The sequence below is a fragment of the Dendropsophus ebraccatus genome, chromosome 7, assembly GCF_027789765.1.
Source record: "Dendropsophus ebraccatus isolate aDenEbr1 chromosome 7, aDenEbr1.pat, whole genome shotgun sequence".
In the NCBI taxonomy this organism is placed as follows: Eukaryota; Metazoa; Chordata; class Amphibia; order Anura; family Hylidae; genus Dendropsophus; species Dendropsophus ebraccatus.
The window spans coordinates 62,425,675-62,446,696 of NC_091460.1; the positions used below are offsets into that span (position 1 = coordinate 62,425,675).

Genomic DNA, 21,022 nt, shown 5'->3' on the forward strand with positions numbered 1-21,022 from the left:
ACCCCCTAGGGCTAGCATCAGTTGTGACCAAAATTGGAGAATACATATTCCAACCTAAACCTATTGTGAGATTTTTCTCTACTAACCACCAGGAAAGACTATCCGTGACTTCATGGGGAATGACTGTCTTTTTGTCTAACCCTTTGGGAGACCCATCCCACACCTCCAAGAGGCGCCTTTGTAAGGGTCTACTGTGGATTAGGGCCCAAGGTACTGCTGGGATGGCTGCAGTGAATAGACCTAATAGAGACATACCCTTCCTTATGGTTATTCTGGGGTTTTGTAGTACTGCGGTTACTGTATCCCTTAGTTTGCGAATTTTGTCTTCTGGTAGGTAGGATTTTTGAGAAGATGAGTCTAAGTCTATTCCTAGGAATCTTTTCTGCTGGGCTGGGGATAGAAAGGATTTTTCATTATTTACAATCCATCCTAGCTTATCTAGAATATCTAGGGTTCTCACTATTTGAGTATTTAGTTTCTGCTCTGACTCAGCTACCAGCAAAAAATCATCCAGGTATGGAATGAACAAACCTGGACCTTCCCGAATGTGCGCTGCCATCTCTGCGATTATTTTGGTGAAAACTCTCGGGGCTATTGCAATTCCAAAGGGAAGGGCCTGGAATTGAAGGTGACACAGGTTATTATTAATCCGTATAGCAATCCTCAAGTATTTTTGATATTGTTTGTGTATGGGTACATGCAGGTAGGCATCTTTTAAATCAATGGAGGCCATAAAGCAATTTTTCTGTAATAAATTTATTGTGGACTTAATGGATTCCATTTTAAATCTCTGATATTTTAGGAATCTGTTAAGGGGTTTTAAATTAATAATGACCCTAAAGGATAAATCGGGTTTTTGAACTAAAAAGAGTGTAGAGTAAAACCCCTGTTCTATTTCACCGTGTGGCACCGGGACAAGCACGTCCTTATCAATAAGAGAAATAACTTCTTTCTCTAGAGTCTTAGCCCCTACTTCTCCCATTTGGCTCTTCGTTATTACGAATCGTGTGGGGGGTCGGGAGATAAAGTCAAAGTCCACACCTTCCTGAATGTATCTCAGGACCCAGGAGCTGCCACAGATCTTCTTCCACTCCTGGGCAAAAAATTTTAATCTACCCCCCACCCTGATCCCAGTATTACTGGGTAGATGGCTTCTTATAGGTATCGGATTTTTGGTTGAAGAGGTAGCCCCTAGATTTACCGTATCCTCTACCTCTTCCTCCTCTGTCCGATCCTCTTCTACTGAATCCACCCCTACTTTGGGGACGAAAAAATCTATAGGCGTTTGGTTGAAAGGAGGAGGGAAACCCCTTCTTTTTATCTCCTGCCTTCTCCAATAATTTGTCCAGTTCTGACCCAAACAAAAATTCTCCTTCACACGGAAAACTGCAAATTTTTGCTTTTGCAACTGCATCGCCAGACCAGTTCTTAAGCCAAATAGCTCTTCTGGCTGAGTTTGATGATGCTGCTGACCTGGCTGAGAATCTGAGCGCATCGGCTGAGGCATCTGCCAAAAAAGAGGTAGACTTCTTAAGTTGAGCCAAGGAGGATAGAATAGTCTCTTCTGACTCCTTGGCCTTAATTGCATCCTCCAGTTGTGTTAACCAGACTAACATTGACCGGGCAACACAGGTACCAGCTACATTAGGTTTAAACGTAGCCGTAGAAGACTCCCAGGCTTTTTTAAGGTAACCATCCGCTTTTTTGTCCATGGGGTCTTTTAACGTGCCTAGGTCTTCAAAAGGCAGCTGAGACCTTTTTGAAACCTTTGCAATAGCTGCGTCTATCTTGGGGGGCCCTTCCCAAGATGGGACCTCCTTTTCGTCAAACGGATACTTCCGTTTTACGGCACGAGGAATAAAGCCTTTACGGTCAGGTTTTGCCCATTCTCTATTAATCAGTGCTGATATGGTTCTGTGCACCGGGAACACCCTTCTTTTCTTGGATTCTAAGCCACTGAACATGATATCCTGCACGGATCTCTGTTCCTTCTGCTCCTCAATCTCCATAGTGGAGCGTACCTCCTTAACTAGAGTATCCACATCTTCCACTGAGAATAAAGGCTTCCCGGAAAGTTCATCATCTGAATACTCCGCCTCTATCTCATCAATAACCCCCTCTTCAAACTCATTGTCTGCAAGGGCTACTGCTTCCTGAGAGGTACTTGGAGTAGCGGGGTTAGGAGCAGAAACAGGTGCAACCGCAGGAGATACCTGCACAAGGGATTTTTGGATTTCCTCTTTAATTAAATCCCTAAAAATAGAAAAAAATAATTCCTGAGAGAGCTGCCCTTATTATATTATTTAACATAATAGAGAAACAGAGAGGAGAAAACCAGGAAAAAAGAAACCGTCTCACTTCATGGATGATAGAATAGAGGATATATTAGGTGTTTCTGCAGCCACCATCTTATCAATGCAGGATTCGCATGTTGGTCTGTCATAATCTGTAGGCAGTCTCCCCTTGCAAATTCTACACTCCTTCTTTGCAGGCCTAGACTCCTATCAAAACACATTTCATTCAGTAATGTAACAAAAAATACAGACAGATACTGCTCACCACTCTGTGCCTCCGTCTGTTACCCTGGATTTCTCTGCTGGCCCAGCAGCATCCTTCTTCCTCTCGCTCATGCTGGCTGGCACACAACAAACACTGTGAGATGCTGGCCACCACTCACTCCGGCACGATGTGCAGCTTTTGAATTCCCCGCCTCGCTTCCTGGTGCCCGGCGTCTGACGTCACATCCGCCGCGCGCTCCGAGAATCCCGTGACGCGTCACCGCGCGTCACTTCCGGGTATTCTCCCGCCGGCCGGATCAAGCTCCACAGCCCTGCGATGAGGCGCACGAGCGTCCGGCCGGCCTCCAGGACTGTGAGTGTGGGCTTATGAACCCAACTAGGGCCCGTTTGAGACTCCCCCTCGGCCGCACCGAGCCACCAGGGATTAGAGGGAGCTCCAGCATGCTACATCTCCAGGCTCCCTGCAGGGACAGGAAACCACTGAGGGTGGAGAGGAGGGCCTTTCCTTTTATTCTCTAGGTTTCCTGTCCCTGGGGGGCGGAGTCCCTCTCTCTGGTGGTGCTGTCATGTCGATGGGGAAACACACAAGACAGTGACCAAATTTTGCCACTAACATAACGTACCATATGTTATGACAAAATCTCAGAATCGCTAGCATACGTTAAAACATCATTGAGCTATAAGCGCATAAAGTAAGACAGGTCAGATTTTGAAAAACGAGCCTGGTCATTAAGGCTCAAATAGGCTTGGTCCCTAAGGGGTTAAGGTATGCCATGACAAAGCTGAATCTCAGCACTGATGTTATTTTATACATACAAGTGGTGCCTTGGATTACAAGCATAATTGGTTCCGGGACCGTGCTTGTAATCCAAATCCACTCTTTAACCAAAGCAAATTTTCCCATGAGAAATCATTAAAATGCAAACAATTGGTTCCACGCCCCAAAAATAATGATTTTTTATTCTGAATAACATGTAAAACAAAACAAACATTTATAAACAGCTGAATATGTCATCTTATAAGTTACTGTACCGCATAGTATAAGCATGAGGAGTATAATGTATAGAAAGTGCATAAACCTGATAACACAGCAGCAGTTTGTAGATAGAACTGCAGATCCCCATAATGCAGGAGCATAGTACAACAGGCTAGAATAGAAAAAAATGCTGTCAGAGGTCTGTGTGGTCACATGACAGCAATGGATGAAAGGGTGTGTGTTCAGCATGGTCCAATCAGGACATATGTGGGCACATACATGCAGCGCCAGTAGTAGTTTACAATAGATCCATTTGGGGCAGCAGCCCGGGGCCCCCCAAACAGATACACACTTTAAGTGGTGTATTATCTCCAAACTATAGTTTTGCCATGATTTGCATAAAGATTGCTGCTTTTTACCGCAATTTTGCACAAATCAGGGCAAAACTGCAGCCAGGAGACAGTAGCATTTGAGAACATACTGAAGGACCTTATCATGTGACAATGATGTCACCACAGGTCCTTTACAGGCTGTATTATGGAGGAAAAAGACTAAAGCTAGTGCTGCCAAAGTTACAGTGGGTTAGGGGGGCCCAAGCTTGGTGAACAGCCCAGGGCCCATAGTAAAGTTAATGCGCCCCTGTGCAGAGGTCACAGCTATGGAGAGATTACCTTCACAGTCCTGTCCCCTGATGTAAGCCCCAGCCTGAATTGGATCTGCTATGATTTGGAAGGTGAGGGAGACTTCCTGGGTCAGTGTACAGTGCTGTAGACCCCGCTATGCAGACCATGCCCTTCCCCAACTCGTGTTCCCAGCCAGTAAAGGGGGCTCTTAAACCAAAGCAATGCTCTTAAAGCAAGTCACAATTTTGAAAAACTATGAGCTCTTAAACCAAAACACTCTTAAGCCAAGTTACTCTTAAACCAAGGTACCACTGTACTGGTTTGCATACTTGATCTTGAAAGCCACACACAGCTATGAAATAAAGTAAAAATTTTAACAGAAAGTAGTAACCTTTCAGGTGCCTTCATACGTGCCGCAGATTTCATGCCGCAAATTTCTTGCAGCATGTTTCATACGGTGAAATCTGCTGCAACTGAATTTCTACAAAAGTCTATGGCACTCCATTCCCACAGCAGATTCAAATTCCGCTGGGAGAGTATAGTGCTATAGACTTGTAAAAGTCTACTCCTGACACAATGCTTACCTGCTTGCATTCGACCAGCGCGCTCCTGGATGCTTCTCTGGGTCCCTGCACCATTGATGCCTGTTAGCACATACTCGCAGCGGGATTGACATCCCACTGTGACTATGTGCTTTAACCCCCTGGCACCCACAGCCCCGCTGCTCGCAACAGCCCGGCCGCCGGCATCCTCCATCCCGGACACCCATTAGCACCGCCGCCCGCATCCTCCATCACGGCCCTCCATCATCCCCGCCACCCGCATCCTCCATCCCCGCCTCCTATCAGCACCGCTGCCCGCATCCTGCAGCCCATCGCCAAGAGCATACATTACCTGCGCCTCGGCGCGGCTGCAGTGAGGCTCCCGGTCCGCTCAGCCGATCAGTGTTGCCGGGAGCCTTACTGAAGCCGCGTATGTGCTAACATAGGCATCAATGGTACTGGATCCGCAGCTGATCTCGCTGCGAATCCGCAGAAGTGAGATCCGCTACGGATCCGGTAGGTGTGAAGGCACCCTTAAAGGGGTGCTCCAGCGTGGGGGCACTTTTTTGGGGGGACCGGGGAGGAGGTGGTTGAAATAAAAGACGTCCACTTACCTCCCCGGTTCCAGCGGCGGGTCCCGCATCACGGTGCTCCGGTCCCTGGTTCCCGGCCGCTTCCGGGTGTCTGACGCCGGCCGAGACGCTACGTCTCAGGGCCGCTCAGCCACCCGGAAGCGGCCGGGCACCGGAGCGCCGTGATGCGGGACCCGCCACAGGAACCGGGGAGGTAAGTGGACGTCTTTTATTTCAGCCACCTCCTCCCCGGTCCCCAAAAAAAAGTGCCCCCCCACCGGAGCACCCCTTTAAAGAGTTATTCCACTGAAACATAACTTGATATGGTATGACCATGGTAAGAGAAAACACAACGGCGGGGCGCTTCCTAGTGAAATATAGTAGGATTTCAGAGGATGTCTTATCGGGGTGCTAATAGAAAGCACTCAACTGGACAAGTTGTGCAAATAAAAGGCACAACTTTATAGCAGACATGTAGAGGTGTAAGTCGCAGCTGTTCCTTGGGGTTGCACCACAGGAGGTGGGAGAAGATAATGTAGTGAGATCCAACAAGATCACTGGACCGAGAGGAGCCCCAAGAAAATGGATCAGCGCAGATGTACAGTGGTAACAGGATATATTAATAGCCGAGGATCATCAATAGTAGAAAATGGGATTGTTCTTTTTATTAGCAACGGATTTCGGCCAGACACATATACCACAGGCCTTTCTCCAGTCTCGAAACACAGGACTAGCCAGATATCCCTCTGCGAAGGACACAGCAAGGGGTGGCTCCTGTAGGGAAACCACCATATTAAGTGGCCCTAAAAGTAAATGTTATGACAAGGGAAGAACCAAAGCCAGGTATCCATAGAGCCATATAGGAAACAGATCACCGATCTCAGGGAGACCAACCAAAAATAACACTGACGGCTGCTGGTTATTCTGAGCTTAAGTTGCTAGTGAACTCACTGTGATTAACCCTCCTAGTATTACAAAGAAGTCACAATGTTGCAGATAAAGCCAGTCAGGGACTTGTTTAGATCAGCCGTCTCAGAAGGGAGGGGGGATGGAGAGAAAGTTTCACACACACACAAACAGATTTTTGTGTTTTCAGCAGAATAACCTAAAATAGGTTTTAGGTCTAGGTGGTGTTGATAGCTATTTCTCAATGTGGAACTCTTATTGAAACAACCCATCTTTCCCTGTACTATGAAGTCCCCCCACTATATGGTATTAACACTTTTTGCAACATTCCTAACTTTTGTTGTTATTTTTGCAGGTATGGTAACACATACCTATTATGCACAGAGATCGTTGTGTACTTTCTTACTTGCACAAAAATTTAAAACAGTAAGGTTTATACCTGGTCATGAGGTTTTGCACAAAAATTAATTGGTCCAATAGCGTTACACTGGCTAAAAAACTGCTCTAGTTAAGCGCATAACTAGAAAGACTGCATGCACGCTACTTTCCTGTGGAACAGGAAAAACGTGCAAATACAGGGAAAAAAAACATATGTGCAAAAGCAGTGATAAATTCCCCCTGGTTTTTGTGTGAACATGCCCTAAGGCCTCGTCAGTGTTTACGACGGCTGAATGCTTGTGTGTACTTGCAAGTGCCCTATTACTTGCAGTGGTGCAGCACTGACCTGTTCATCAATTTCTAAAGGCGGAATAACCAAAAGGACATGTATTATGAGGCTACAGTACATGGACACATTACAGGATATTTAGCAAAGCTGAGGAACAGATGTGCGAACTTACAGTAAGATCGGGTTTGCTCAAACCTGAACTATCAGCATCTGACTTCCAAGAAGATGAATGAAAAAGATGAATGCAGCACAAGAACTGACTGGACAACATGGATACAGGCTGTTTCTATGTTTCCCAGGTAGTCCTCAGGCTACATTCATCTTCTCCAGCCACCAGGAGTCAGATGCCGATAGTTCAGGTTTAAGCAAAACCAAACTTACAGCAAGTTGGCCCATATCTACTCACAAAGTAACATCCCACTGACAATGTTACAAGCTCAAACATTTTCAAAAGGTAGCTGAGCCAAGTTAGATACAGCAGCATCACAGCTTCTCATCTGGAACATAGTATCACAGCTGTGGGCCAATAAGTTTTGCTGAACAACCCCTTTAGGGGTCAATTTACATATACAGGATCTGCTGCAGGTATAAATGTAACTTTAAGTGTCACTGTTGTTTCAGCAAACTTTTGATCGGTGCGGGTCTGAGTGTTCAGACCCGTACTGATCAAGAGCAGGGAGAATGCAGCGCTAAGAGCAATCCTCTCCCACCTCTGTGTCACAAGCTCCATTATAAGTCTGACTGATCATGTGACAGAGCCGGGAGAGGACCACACTTAGCACGGTCTTATCCCTGCTCTGTCTCCCGATCGGTGCGAGTCTGAACACTTTGACATGTCTATAAACAGGACAAATTTAAAAAGGAGAGGGGGTTCATGCGACGGTCCTGCTCAGTCTAGGAACTTAAAAAGACGCAAGTTATTGCGTTATCTGCGGCTCACAGGATTAGGTCACTGCCCCTTCTGCTCCATTCTCTCCTACCTGTCATAAAGCAAACACTGAGATTTCTCCTCTTTTCAAATCCATTACTGGCAAAAATCTGTCAGATGAATCTTTCTGTGTAAATGCACATTTACACAGACCGATATGTGGTTGTCTATGGCCGCAAACAAGCACCAATCAGCAAGATCAGCTCCTGCATACAGAGCCTTACAATTGCTGTATCATTGGTGCAGCCATTTAAGTATACTGGTATTGGATGCACATCTCCTGGTTACACAAAAATCAAATCAGCCAACTAGTGTTCGTTTTGCTCGCTCGTCGTCTGATCTTGGGATGCCCTCACACATACCAGATTGCAGTGGATTTCACACGGTGAAACCTGCGCCAATGCTATGTCCTGTCATTTTCTATGGGTTTACATACTCCCAGCTGATTTTTTATTCAATTGCGAGTTTGTAAAGGTCCCTCCTACTAAACCAACCGCTTTCCCGGCTAATACGTTACCTTGTCGTGCTCCTGACTGATTCTCAGGCTCTCAGCCAATCAGTGGCTGTGGTGGGGCAGTGCACTGATTGGCTGAGCAGGACACCAGGAAACCTAAGAATCAGTCAGGAGCACGGCAAGGTAACGTATTAGCCGGGAAAGCGGTTGGTTTAGTGGGAAGGGGCTTTACATACTCGCAATAGAATGAAAAATCGAGTATGTAATGCGAGTATGTAAACCCATAGAAAATGACAGGACACAGCATCGCAGCTGGTTTTGCAGCAGAACTCGCAGTGTGAAATGCGCTGTGGATCCTGTACGTTTGAAGGCACACTAAGGCTATGTTACCACAATGTAAAAATTTGTGTAAATATTTGCCGATATTAATCAAGATGATAAACAGACATTATTTTGCAACAACGGCTGTTATTTACCATTATTTTAATATTGAGGGAACATAGCCTAAGGCCCCGTTCCCACTGAGCAAAGCTAGCGGAATTCCGCGACGGAATTGTCCGCCGCGGAATGCCATTAGCCTCCCGCTCATAATGGGAGTCTATGGGAGGCGCGCGCTCCTGCCCTGTCCACGCTGAAGAATGAACATGTTCATTCTTCAGCGCGTACAGAGCAGCAGCGTGCGCCTCCCATAGACTCCCATTATGAGCGGGAGGCTAACGGCATTCCGCGGCGGACAATTCCGTCGCGGAATTCCGCTAGCTTTGCTCAGTGGGAACGGGGCCTAAAGCGGTATTCTCATCTCAACTAACACAGTTATACTTGTAAGAATCGTCAAGTATTTTTGCTAATACATTAATTTTACAAGCTTGCTTACTTCTCCTGTTATGCTGCTCTTTGCCTCCTACTGTTGACAATAACCTAGGTTACCGACCACTGCTCTGCTCTAAAAACAATGGTCTGGCTTCTGTATGTATAATGTAGTATACAGATACAGCGTAAATATGATAGATAGATACCCACTAGACCAGGGATGGGGAACCTCAGCTCTCCAGCTGTTGCAAAACTACAACCCCTATCATCCCTGGACAGCCAAAGCCAAACCTTTTGCTGTCCAAACATGATGGGAGTTATAGTTTTGCAACAGCTGGATACCTAAGGTTCCTGATCCCTGTTTTTAGAGCAAAAAAAAAAAACAAAACACGTTGAATGTGTAAATGAGGCCTAAGGGGCTGTTCACCTCACAAAATCGGCAATTAAATTCCATGGGTACCCAGGAGTGCAAATCCTGCCTGCTATCTGTTTGAATGGGAGGGCTTGCGTGACTCCGCTCTAAGAATTGACACGTCAATTGTTTGAGCGCAGAGGTGCGAAAAGCGGAGGCGCACAAGCCCTCCCATTCAAATAGATAGATAGCAGGCAGCATTCGGAGCAGAGTCCGCACACGGGGGTTCTGTGCTGAATTTTGACCCAGATTCTATAGAGTGAATGGGCCCTAAAGGTACAGTCACACACACAGGATCTGCAGCAGATTAGTTGCTGCAGATTAGTTGCTGCAGCAGATTAGTTGGCTTGCCACAGGAAGCACACTGGTGTAAAGATGCTGGAGTTCACACCTACAGGATCTGCAGCTGATTTTCTGCAGCAGATTTCATTTAAATAACTGAACACAGCATCAAATCTGCTGCAGATCCTGTAGGTGTGAACGCACCCTCAGAGGGCATTCACACGTACAGGATTTGCAGCAGATTTGATTTTCTTTTAATCTACGCCATCAAATCTGCTGCAGATCCTGTACATGTGAACGCACCCTTAAAAAGAGTCTGCAGCAGTGGGAGTTATGGTTCTCTAGTAAAACTACAACTCCCAGCATGCTGTGGCAGCCAGACTCTTTACAAATCCTCTGGTGTGGGTTACCAGATGTTGCAAAACTACAATTCCCAGTTATATCCTGACAGCCAAATTCAGGAGTACTGTCGAAGGGCATGCTGGGAGTTGTAGTTGTGCAAGTACCACAGGTTAGGGAACGCTGCCCTGGCTCTACTTCAGTGAATGGAGACCATGTTATATAGCTGCAGGCATATCTACAGCATGTACACTGATTATTGCAGACAAGTCCACATGAGCGCCCCCTGCAGGTCATGACTAGAGTCTGACAGCACACAATATTCCAGGATGTCAGAGCACAGAAATGAATATAACTCATTCCCAATATACTAGATAGAGAATAACACTGCATATCCCTAATCCATAGACACTATGGCCTGAGCAGGAAACTTTGCCAACCATCTGTTGCTGCAGAAGAAATGAATGTGATATCCTATAGAATAGACAATGTATAACAGACTATTACACACCAATGGCCATCACAGTAACAGCACAGGAGGCAGGAGAAGTGACAGCACAGGAGGCAGGAGAAGTGACAGCACAGGAGGCAGGAGAAGTGACAGCACAGGAGAAGTGACAGCACAGGAGAAGTGACAGCACAGGAGAAGTGACAGCACAGGAGGCAGGAGAAGTGACAGCACAGGAGGCAGGAGAAGTGACAGCACAGGAGGCAGGAGAAGTGACAGCACAGGAGAAGTGACAGCACAGGAGAAGTGACAGCACAGGAGAAGTGACAGCACAGGAGAAGTGACAGCACAGGAGAAGTGACAGCACAGGAGAAGTGACAGCACAGGAGAAGTGACAGCACAGGAGAAGTGACAGCACAGGAGAAGTGACAGCACAGGAGGCAGGAGAAGTGACAGCACACCAGCCCTGGGCCTAGCTGCTGGACACACCGGGTTGTTGTACACACACGGCTCCACTATGTTACAGGCAGACAACAAGTCAGCACAGCAGAGCAGTGTGGGCTGAGAGAGCTGCTGTGCCCACCCTGGCCACAGAGGGCGCTGCAGTCAGGCAGCAGGAAAGTTGTCTGCTATGTCAGGGGGTGTGTTATATCCCCAGCACAAGTGTTATACAAGGATAACACACCTCCCACACACCATGCAGCTCACAGCCGCACTACAGCCCCCAGCACCGGCTCCCAGGCTCACCACACTGGCCGCCAGCACGTAGCCGTCTCCGCCGCTCACCACCCGAGGCCTCCTGCCCGCTCCCGTATGTCGGCACGGTGACTCCGGCTGTCTGCGCACTACGAGCTCTTCACTCCACCACCATCACTAATACGACAGCACTGCGCAGGCGCAGCCCAGCTCATGATGCAGCTACAGGGAGATCCTAGGACACAACAGGGAATGCATCCTACTGCGCAGGCGCAGCCAAGGCCACGTGACGTCTCCTCCCGGCGCTGAGTAAATCCGAAGGCGAACTAGTTTTCTGTGATCTGTCACTGCAGGTTCTGGCGCCTTTTTGTCTGTCTGTCTGTCTGTCTATAGCAGTGATCACCAAACTGTGGCGCCCCCTGCAGGTACATAACTATAGCTCCCATCATTGCGAGGGCTGCATTCTAAATCTTACATTTTCTGTTGTCATAGTCACGTCAGGTCCTAGTTTTATTTTAGGACAAGTTCCTTATCAACCTAAAGAACATGGGTTATTTACTTATGTTTCTTTCCTTGTCATTTCTAACACCCTAAGGGCCTGTTCACACTGAGGAATCAGCACTGATTTCTCACTGGAAATTCCGCCCAAAAATATAGTGCAGAGCCAAATTTCATGGAATTTGTCCTCTGCAGTTCACACAGTGCAATTTCCGTGCAGTATTCTTCCTTCTGGCGGAATCCCATTAAAATGAATTGAGAAGTGAGTTTCTGCTCTGAAATTTTCAGGGCGGAATGCTTGCAAAAATTCAGCGTGGAATTGGAAAAATAAATTAATCTGATTAAATGAAAAATTAATTTATGTGGAATTTAGCCAGAGGTGATACCGGGCAGAACACCTTCCTCGCGGATTTTGTGCGGAATTCCGTCAGAACGCTTTCCTCGCTGATTCCTCAGTGTGAACTGGCCCTAAGTGTTATTATTCTTCCATCTGCAGAGCTGGACCATGGCGTCTATTTTGCAGGACAACTTTTAGTGTAGAAACGCACACATCGGACCCACAGAGGATTTCACACTGCAAATTTGCAGCGACATCCGCTGCAGATCCCTTGCCTGTCTTTTTCAATGAGAATGCATACTCACAGCGTGAATGACATCCCGCTGCTAGTATGTGAGTGACCCTCCGCCAGCCAGAGCATACTGTACCTGCTCCACGTTCCAGCTTGCTTCTGGGGCAACCAGCGTCAGGACATCCCGCTCAGCCAATCAGTACGCAGCCCCTTATTGGCAGAGTGGGACATCCAGACAGCGGCCTGCCATCAGGGAGTTAAGGGGGCTGTCACTCACATACAGCGGGGTGTCAGTCCCGCTGCGAGTATGTATTCTCATTGAAAATTACAGGCAAGGGATCCGCAGCGTATTTCACTGCGAAATCACAGCATGAAATTCACTGTGGATTCGATGTGTGTGTTTCTACACTTAGAGGGACATTTACTAAGGAGTCTAATGTGTGTGACTATTCTAATGCGGGTTGGTGTTTATTTTGTTCCAATATATTGTGTGTAATTTAAAAAAAAGTCATAGTAAATACATCTAAGTAAAAAGTCACAAACAAATTCACCTGGTACTTACCAGATGTAAGTGTGCACCAGCTTTTGCGACTGATAATTTGGGCGCAAATCCTGTATTATGTGAATTTTTGGTTGAATGCTCAAAACAGACAGATTAAAAAATTTTGATATATTTCATTACCCTTTCTGTCGTCACCCCCAGTTATGAGCTGCTGCTTTCTGCTGAGGACACAGAAAACTATATAAGAGCTGATCACTCCATCTCCCCCCTTCCTTTCGAGACAGCTCATATTAACAGTGTCCCTGGCCCGGCTATTTCTGCACTCTGAGACCAGGAGGGTTAATCACAGTAAGGTCACAAGTAACTTGACCTTAGATTAACTCTCCATTACAGATTGCATAATTAGCTGACCAGGGACCGTGTTTAGATGAGACTCTCGGGGAGATGGAGAAAACAGCTCACACACAGTATTCTATGTCTTCAGCAGAAAGCAGCAGGCACACAACTGTGGGAAGGAGACGGATTAGGAAAAGACATGTATGGAATGAATTGTTGATCTTCAGTAGGGGTTATGATTCAACATGTATTTTACCTGCACACACCAATATGCAGTATGCAGAACTCCACCATACAGAAGAAAACGTAACTAATACTGTAATGGGGAATGGGTATTATAGTGGAAAAACGGGTTCTAGTTGCTTAACTGAATACCAAAACAAAACCCCTCGATAAAAGCATCGCCGGAACGTGCGTTGGGGCAGGGGCAGCCAGTGGACGTCACTGAGGTCTCTATATAGGTAATGGTACCTTTTCCACATGATTATATATATATATATATATATATATATATATATATAGATATATATATATACAAAAAAGGGGCCGTGGAGCCTCAGTTACGAGTCTCAAAACACAGGAATAGCCAGATATCCCTCTCTCCAGAGAAGGAAGCCCATTGCCAAGGGGTGCCTCCTAGTGGGGAGAGCACCAAACCACCCTGATACATAGTCCCTTAGGTCCTCACTCTGTTGCAAGCTTTGGGACCTAAATAGGGAAACACCAGGGTGGCCCCTGTAAGTCAAAGTCTAACTCTGTGGCGAGTATAACGACAGAAAACAAGGTGAGAGAAATGTAGAAAAAGCAGTCGGCACTACATAGGTATTAGGACGGGATACTGACCAAGATGTGTGCAGGTTCTGGGAAAATCGGTATGTGATATATATAGTTTCGGTGGTGCAAGCAACTCGAATAGACACAGCTCATCCAACATTCGTAATAGAAGAAAAGTTTGAGAGTGCACTCACCATAAAAAACTTTCTTTATTTGTTTCTTTTAAAATCGCAGCTCATGGTGGTTCATAGCAGACGACGGCAAGACAAACCAGCACCTTCCACTGAAACGTTACAGCTGTTTCATGCTAATCACAGCACTTCCTCTGACGTCACTCCTTCAGCTGTGTCCGCGGCTTAAAGGGCCAAGTCGCCGACGTCAGCAGAAGGGGTGTTACATTAAAAAGAGTATATAGAAATAGATAAAAACATATATTATCATTATCCAGGGACAATTAAAGAAACATAGAAAGGTCAATTCTTTCATTTAGACCACAAAGTCCTTGTGCATTGGTGGAGAGAATCCATCGCGCTTCTTTCTGTAGCAATACCTTATTTTGGTCTCTACCTTTTTTCTTTAGAACCCGTTCAAGACCCATAAATTTTAAAGCTGCATTATCGTTATTATGTACTTCTCTCATATGCTGAATTAAGCGAGGTACCCCTTTTCCTGTGCGCAATGATCTTATATGCTCATAGAATCTCCTATTCAACTTCCTTACTGTTTTACCAATATAAAACAGCCCGCAATTACATTGCAGAGCATATACTACCCCACTCGTGCGACAACAGATCATATCCGACACATTTGCCGTAACACCTCCTATTGTAACGGACTTACCGGGGAGGAAACTATCGCACCATGAACAGGATCCGCACTTAAAGTTACCTGAAGGGGCCCTACCAGAGAGCCACTTGCTATCATTATTAGACGGTAATTTGCTATGCACTAAGGCATCTCTAATGTTTTTTGCTCTTTTAAACGTGATCAAAGGTACATCGGCAAAACATTTAGAAAGTATAGGATCCCTTTTTATTATGAACCAATTATCCTTTATTACCTGTTTAATTTTTTCCGCTAGTGGGGAAAATTTAAAAGAAAACGCAAATCAACGCACGGAAATTGCAAACAGAAAAAACGCAGAGTGTGAAGACACGATTTGCGTTTTCTTTTAAATTTTCCCCACTAGCGGAAAAAATTAAACAGGTAATAAAGGATAATTGGTTCATAATAAAAAGGGATCCTATACTTTCTAAATGTTTTGCCGATGTACCTTTGATCACGTTTAAAAGAGCAAAAAACATTAGAGATGCCTTAGTGCATAGCAAATTACCGTCTAATAATGATAGCAAGTGGCTCTCTGGTAGGGCCCCTTCAGGTAACTTTAAGTGCGGATCCTGTTCATGGTGCGATAGTTTCCTCCCCGGTAAGTCCGTTACAATAGGAGGTGTTACGGCAAATGTGTCGGATATGATCTGTTGTCGCACGAGTGGGGTAGTATATGCTCTGCAATGTAATTGCGGGCTGTTTTATATTGGTAAAACAGTAAGGAAGTTGAATAGGAGATTCTATGAGCATATAAGATCATTGCGCACAGGAAAAGGGGTACCTCGCTTAATTCAGCATATGAGAGAAGTACATAATAACGATATTGCAGCTTTAAAATTTATGGGTCTTGAACGGGTTCTAAAGAAAAAAGGTAGAGACCAAAATAAGGTATTGCTACAGAAAGAAGCGCGATGGATTCTCTCCACCAATGCACAAGGACTTTGTGGTCTAAATGAAAGAATTGACCTTTCTATGTTTCTTTAATTGTCCCTGGATAATGATAATATATGTTTTTATCTATTTCTATATACTCTTTTTAATGTAACACCCCTTCTGCTGACGTCGGCGACTTGGCCCTTTAAGCCGCGGACACAGCTGAAGGAGTGACGTCAGAGGAAGTGCTGTGATTAGCATGAAACAGCTGTAACGTTTCAGTGGAAGGTGCTGGTTTGTCTTGCCGTCGTCTGCTATGAACCACCATGAGCTGCGATTTTAAAAGAAACAAATAAAGAAAGTTTTTTATGGTGAGTGCACTCTCAAACTTTTCTTCTATTACGAATGACAGAAAACAAGGGTTACCAAGGCTAGGCATCCATCCACAGACTGAAGTTTCGGGTATTTGCCCCTCATCAGTGTGGAGCATGATTCTGGCTACTGGGGCAATGACAAATAGACCAACAAAACACAACAATCACTGAACTCAGGGAGAACAGTGAAAAATTCTAATGGAGTACTCATTTACGAGTCTCCATTGATTGTCCCATACAAAATTTGAATATGCAAAAAAAAGGGTCCGTGGAGCCTCAGTTACGAGTCTCAAAACACGGGAATAGCCAGATATCCCTCTCTCCAGAGAAGGAAGCCCAACTGACGCTCCACGGCCCCTTATTTTGCATATTCAAATTTTGTATGGGACAATCAATGGAGACTCGTAAATGAGTACTCCATTGGAATTTTTCACTGTTCTCCCTGAGTTCAGTGATTGTTGTGTTTTGTTGGTCTATTTGTCATTGCCCCAGTAGCCAGAATTCGGCTCCACACTGATGAGGGGGCAAATACCCTGAAACTGCAGTCTGTGGATGGATGCCTAGCCTTGGTAACCCTTGTCTTATGTCGTTATACTCGCCACAGAGTTAGACTTTGACTTACAGGGGCCACCCTGGTGTTTCCCTATTTAGGTCCCAAAGCTCGCAACAGAGTGAGGACCTGAGGGACTACATATCAGGGTGGTTTGGTGCTCTCCCCACTAGGAGGCACCCCTTGGCAATGGGCTTCCTTCTCTGGAGAGAGGGATATCTGGCTATTCCTGTGTTTTGAGACTCGTAACTGAGGCTCCATGGCCCCTTTTTTTTTGCATATTCAAATTTTGTATGGGACAATCAATGGAGACTCGTAAATGAGTACTCCATTGGAATTTTTCACTGTTCTCCCTGAGTTCAGTGATTGTTGTGTTTTGTTGGTTTATATATATATATATATATATACATATATATATATATTTATATATATACATATATATATTGTTCTTGATTTCTTTTATATATAGTTAGGTTGTACATGTGTCCTCTTTAGCACCTAGTTTCTACTAACCTTCTGACAGCAATCTGCTTTACACCGCAGCCGCCCCCCTTTTTCTGCAGTTTTTTTACATTTTTACATCTGTAGTCCATTGTTTTTTGTCTTGTATTTATTATGAATTTCTATGGATTTATATGCCTTTAACAATAAAGTATGTTCATTTTTGTAATTACTCAGAGGTTCAGTGTTCTGTTTTGGTATTCATGTATTTTACCTGAATAGAATACCCCTTAAGGGTAGCTTCACACACACCATATCGCAGCGGATTTGATGGTACGGATCCACAGCAGATTTGATCACAGCATCAAATCTGCTGCAGATCCTGTAGGAGTAAACGCACCCTTAGGCTATGTTCAGACTTCGTATGAGACCGGCCGGTCTCTGAAAAGATCATCTCGGCCGGTACTGCAGTACAGGCTGGATGATCTTTGCAGCCGCAGAGTTCTGGTGCAGGCACATCCGTGCACGCCTGCATCAGAACTCCCCACTGCACACTATGGAGCCATAATGTGTACTGTCAGGGTTTTATGCAGCCACTATTCATTGAATAGCAGCCGCAGAAAACTAACATGTCCGTTTGACACTCCGTCCGGGATCCCATATAGAGCAATGTTACGTATGTTTTCGTAATAACCACGTCCTTTGTTGCACTCGGCAACAATGGCCGTAGTTTTACGAAAATATATGTAGTGTGAACATAGCCTTAAAGTGAACCAATCAGTATGATTGTGCTGATATGGTTCCCAGCAAAACAGCAGAGATCTATGAATCTTATGGAGCATACCAGTCGTGGCTTCAGCAGTAACTTTACAAAGGGGAAAAAGTAGTTTTCTTGTGCTATGCGAGTGGGGTAAAGCTACTGCTGCAGCCACGGCTGATTTGCTGTGCTTCCGGGAACCGTGCTGAGTTTAAATTACCCACCTTTTCCCATTTTATAAATAAATAAAATAAACATATTTGGTATCACCGCATGCAGAATCGCCAGAACTATTAAATTATCACATTCCTGATCATGCACAGTAAACGGCGTAAGCGCACAAACCCACCAAAGTTCAAAATTGTGCATTTTTGTTTACATCAAATCCAGAAAAATTGCAAGGAAAAGGGTTACAGTAAGCACTGAGCCACTATTGTTGCTGCTGCTGTATAAAGCGCTAAAGGGAGGGAGAGGTTACATTGCAGCCCTGTGGGTATATGACAGTATATACACTGCTATTTACACAAGAGACAGTTGCCCAGTGTCCCCGAGCTTTATGAGATGATAAGGAAACCTTGATTTACTTTTACAGAACAGAGCTGACTGGCTCAGCTTATGGGTACATAGACCAGGTTTCTAAGGTTCCCTCTCCTAGTTGTTACTAGAGACAACACACAGTACATATTGCAGAGAAGGGAGTCACCTAGTGGCTAAGATTTTAGAGTTTTTTCTGGCAGTCTTTTCTGGTTAATTTAGTTATTTACAAATATGTTAGGAATCAAATAGGCTATTTAGTGGAGGGACGTTGATTGAAGTGACACTCAAAGTGAAACTATTAGCAGGTTAGAAGTATCTAACCCGCTGGTACATCCCTAAAGCGCATGGTGCGTTGAGGATGACCTACAAATCTCCTGAAAAGAAACGTACCTTTATCCTCAGTGCCTTGTACACTATAGGGACATATCAACAGGTGCTGTTAGATGCTTCTAACCTGCAGATAATTTTTCCTTTAAGCATCAGTGAGCACCTGTGAAACTGATAGAAACATCAAAGAACAACACATACATCTGCTGCAATAATATTTGTTTCTCCATCACCCTTTTTCAGTTACATATGTATGTCACATCATCACAGATAACATGGGACATAAAGTGAACAAATATAACTAAGAGAACTGCAGAAAAAGTTTCTGCCCATGCATCCCCTGCAAGTCTATTCCTTAAAGTGACTCTGTACCCACAATCTGACCCCCCCCCGCACAAACCACTTGTACCTTTGGATAGCTGCTTTTAATCCAAGCTCTGTCCTGGGGTCCGTTCGGCAGGTGATGCAGTTATTGTCCTAAAAAAATACTTTTAAACTTGAAGCCCTAACTTGATGCAAACAGTATCTGTGCCCTAACTTTGCACAACCTCTCTGTCCCTCCTCCCCACCCTATTAGGAATGCTGCAGGCAGATTGTCTCCTATTCCCCACCTGTTTAGCACGGCACATGGGCTGGATCGTTAAGGACCTGTGCAATGTTCGGCATGGAGAAAATGTTTCAGTGGCATTCCTAATGATGAAGAGGGTGGGGAGGAGGGACGAATGGGTGGTGCAAAGTTAGGGCACAGATACTCCCGTTTGGCACAGGGCTTCAAGTTTAAAAGTATTTTTTTAGGACAAAAACTGCATCACCTGCTGAACGGACCGCAGGACAGATCTTGGATTAAAAGCAGCTAGCCGAAGGTACAAGTGATTTGGGGGGTCAGATTGTGGGTACAGAGTTCGCTTTAACCCCTTAGCGACCCATGACATATCTGATACGTCATGGTGCCTCGGGGGGAATTCAGAGGGGTCCTTTCCTGGGAGCACCTCTATTAGCCGTCACGTGTCCTGTTGTTGCGCCGGCTAATTAAGCCTCTAAATGCAGCTGTCAAACCTGACAGCTGCATTTAGAGGCTTTGCGACGCACGTCCCTGGTGTCTAGTGGGTCGGATCTCCCCCCAGCAATTGCATTGCAGGGGGGGAGATCCGTGCTTCTGCCCGTGGCGGGCCTCAGCGTCGCAATGACGCTGATCCCAGCTCGGCAATACATTGCACTGGCCTGCAGCAGGCCAAAGCAATGTATCACCGATCTCACTGATCATTGCTGTGTATATACACAGCACTGATGTCTATGAGAGATCATTGCTGTGTATATACAAGTCCCCCAGGGGGACTTCTAGTTAATGTTAAAAAAAAACGTAAAAATGTTTTTTTATTAATAAAAAAAATCCCCTCCCATAATAAAAGTCCAAATCACCCCCCTTTTTCCCATTTTATAAATATAAATAAACAAATAAATAAACGCAGCACGCATAATCGCCCGAACTATTAAATTATCACATTCCTGATCTCGCTGGGTAAACAGCGTCAGCGCCAAAAAATTCCAAAGTGCAAAATTGCGCATTTTTGATCACATCACATCCAGAAAAAAATGTAATAAAAAGCGATCAAAAAGTCACATATGCGCAATCAAGGTACCGATAGAAAGTACGTGTCATGGGTAGAGATGAGCATGCTCGAGTCCATCCGAACCCGAACTTTCGGCATTTGATTAGCAGTGGCTGCTGAACTTGGATAAAGCTCTAAGGCTATGTGGAAAACATGGATATAGTCATTGGCTGTATCTATGTTTTCCAGACAACCTTAGAGCTTTATCCAAGTTCAGCAGCCCCAGCTAATCAAATACCGAACGTTCGGGTTCGGATGGACTCGAACCCGAACCCGGTTCGCTCATCTCTAGTCATGGGGCAAAAAATGACACCTGACACAACCCCATAGACCCAAGGATAAAAGTGCTATAAGCCTTGGAATAGAGCGATTTTAAGGAACACATATTTGTTAACAATGGTTTGAATTTTTTAAAAGCCATCACATAATATAAAAGTTACACATGTTACATATCATTGTAATCGTAACGACTTGAGGAACATACATAACAAGTCAGTTTTACCTCAGGGTGAACGGCGTAAACACGAAACTCCCTGAAATGGAAACAAATTCCTTTTTTTTTTCAATTTGACAGCGCAAATGATTTTTTTCCCGGTATCGCAGCATATTTTATGGGAAAATAAAGTCTGTCATTGCAAAGTACAGTTGGTGTCGCAAAAAATAAAGGCTCATGTGGGTCTCTAGGTGAAAAAATGCAAGTGCTATGGCCTTTTAAACATAAAGTGGAAAAAGCAAAAGCGCAAAACGAAAATTGGCTTTGACCTTAAGGGGTTAAAGTGCATAGTGTGTACCCTTACAGGAAGTTTGGTTGTGTCAGTGAGAAAGTGGCGCAGGCCACGCAGATGCAGCAGAATACGTGCAGTTAGCATCTC

At 45.0% G+C, this 21,022-nt stretch overlaps 2 protein-coding genes across 3 annotated transcripts in view; both read right to left on the bottom strand.

Annotated features, from left to right (window-relative positions):
• CLOCK (clock circadian regulator) overlaps positions 1 to 11,380 on the bottom strand; it is a 69,567-nt gene extending 58,187 nt beyond the window's left edge. For both annotated transcript variants that reach the window (XM_069977635.1, XM_069977634.1), the window contains exon 1: positions 11,226 to 11,380. The gene's annotated coding sequence lies outside the window, so the exon portion shown is untranslated. The remainder of the gene's footprint in view (positions 1 to 11,225) is intronic.
• Positions 210 to 3,059, bottom strand: LOC138796830 (lamina-associated polypeptide 2, isoforms alpha/zeta-like). Its single transcript, XM_069976537.1, has 2 exons — positions 2,359 to 3,059; positions 210 to 2,253 (listed from the first exon to the last, which is right to left on the bottom strand). The coding sequence occupies exons 1-2, from the start codon at positions 2,406 to 2,408 to the stop codon at positions 1,137 to 1,139; spliced, it is 1,167 nt and encodes a 388-aa protein (XP_069832638.1). The 5' UTR covers positions 2,409 to 3,059; the 3' UTR covers positions 210 to 1,136.
• Positions 11,381 to 21,022: the final 9,642 nt, after the last annotated feature.

Excerpts from the sequence above, each read along its gene's own strand:
- LOC138796830 (XM_069976537.1), bottom strand. The coding sequence starts at position 2,408 with ATGGTGGCTGCAGAAACACCTAATATATCCTCTATTCTATCATCCATG. Across the intron at positions 2,254-2,358 it reads TCTATTCTATCATCCATGAA|GGATTTAATTAAAGAGGAAA; the intron begins GTGAGACGGTTT and ends TTCTATTTTTAG.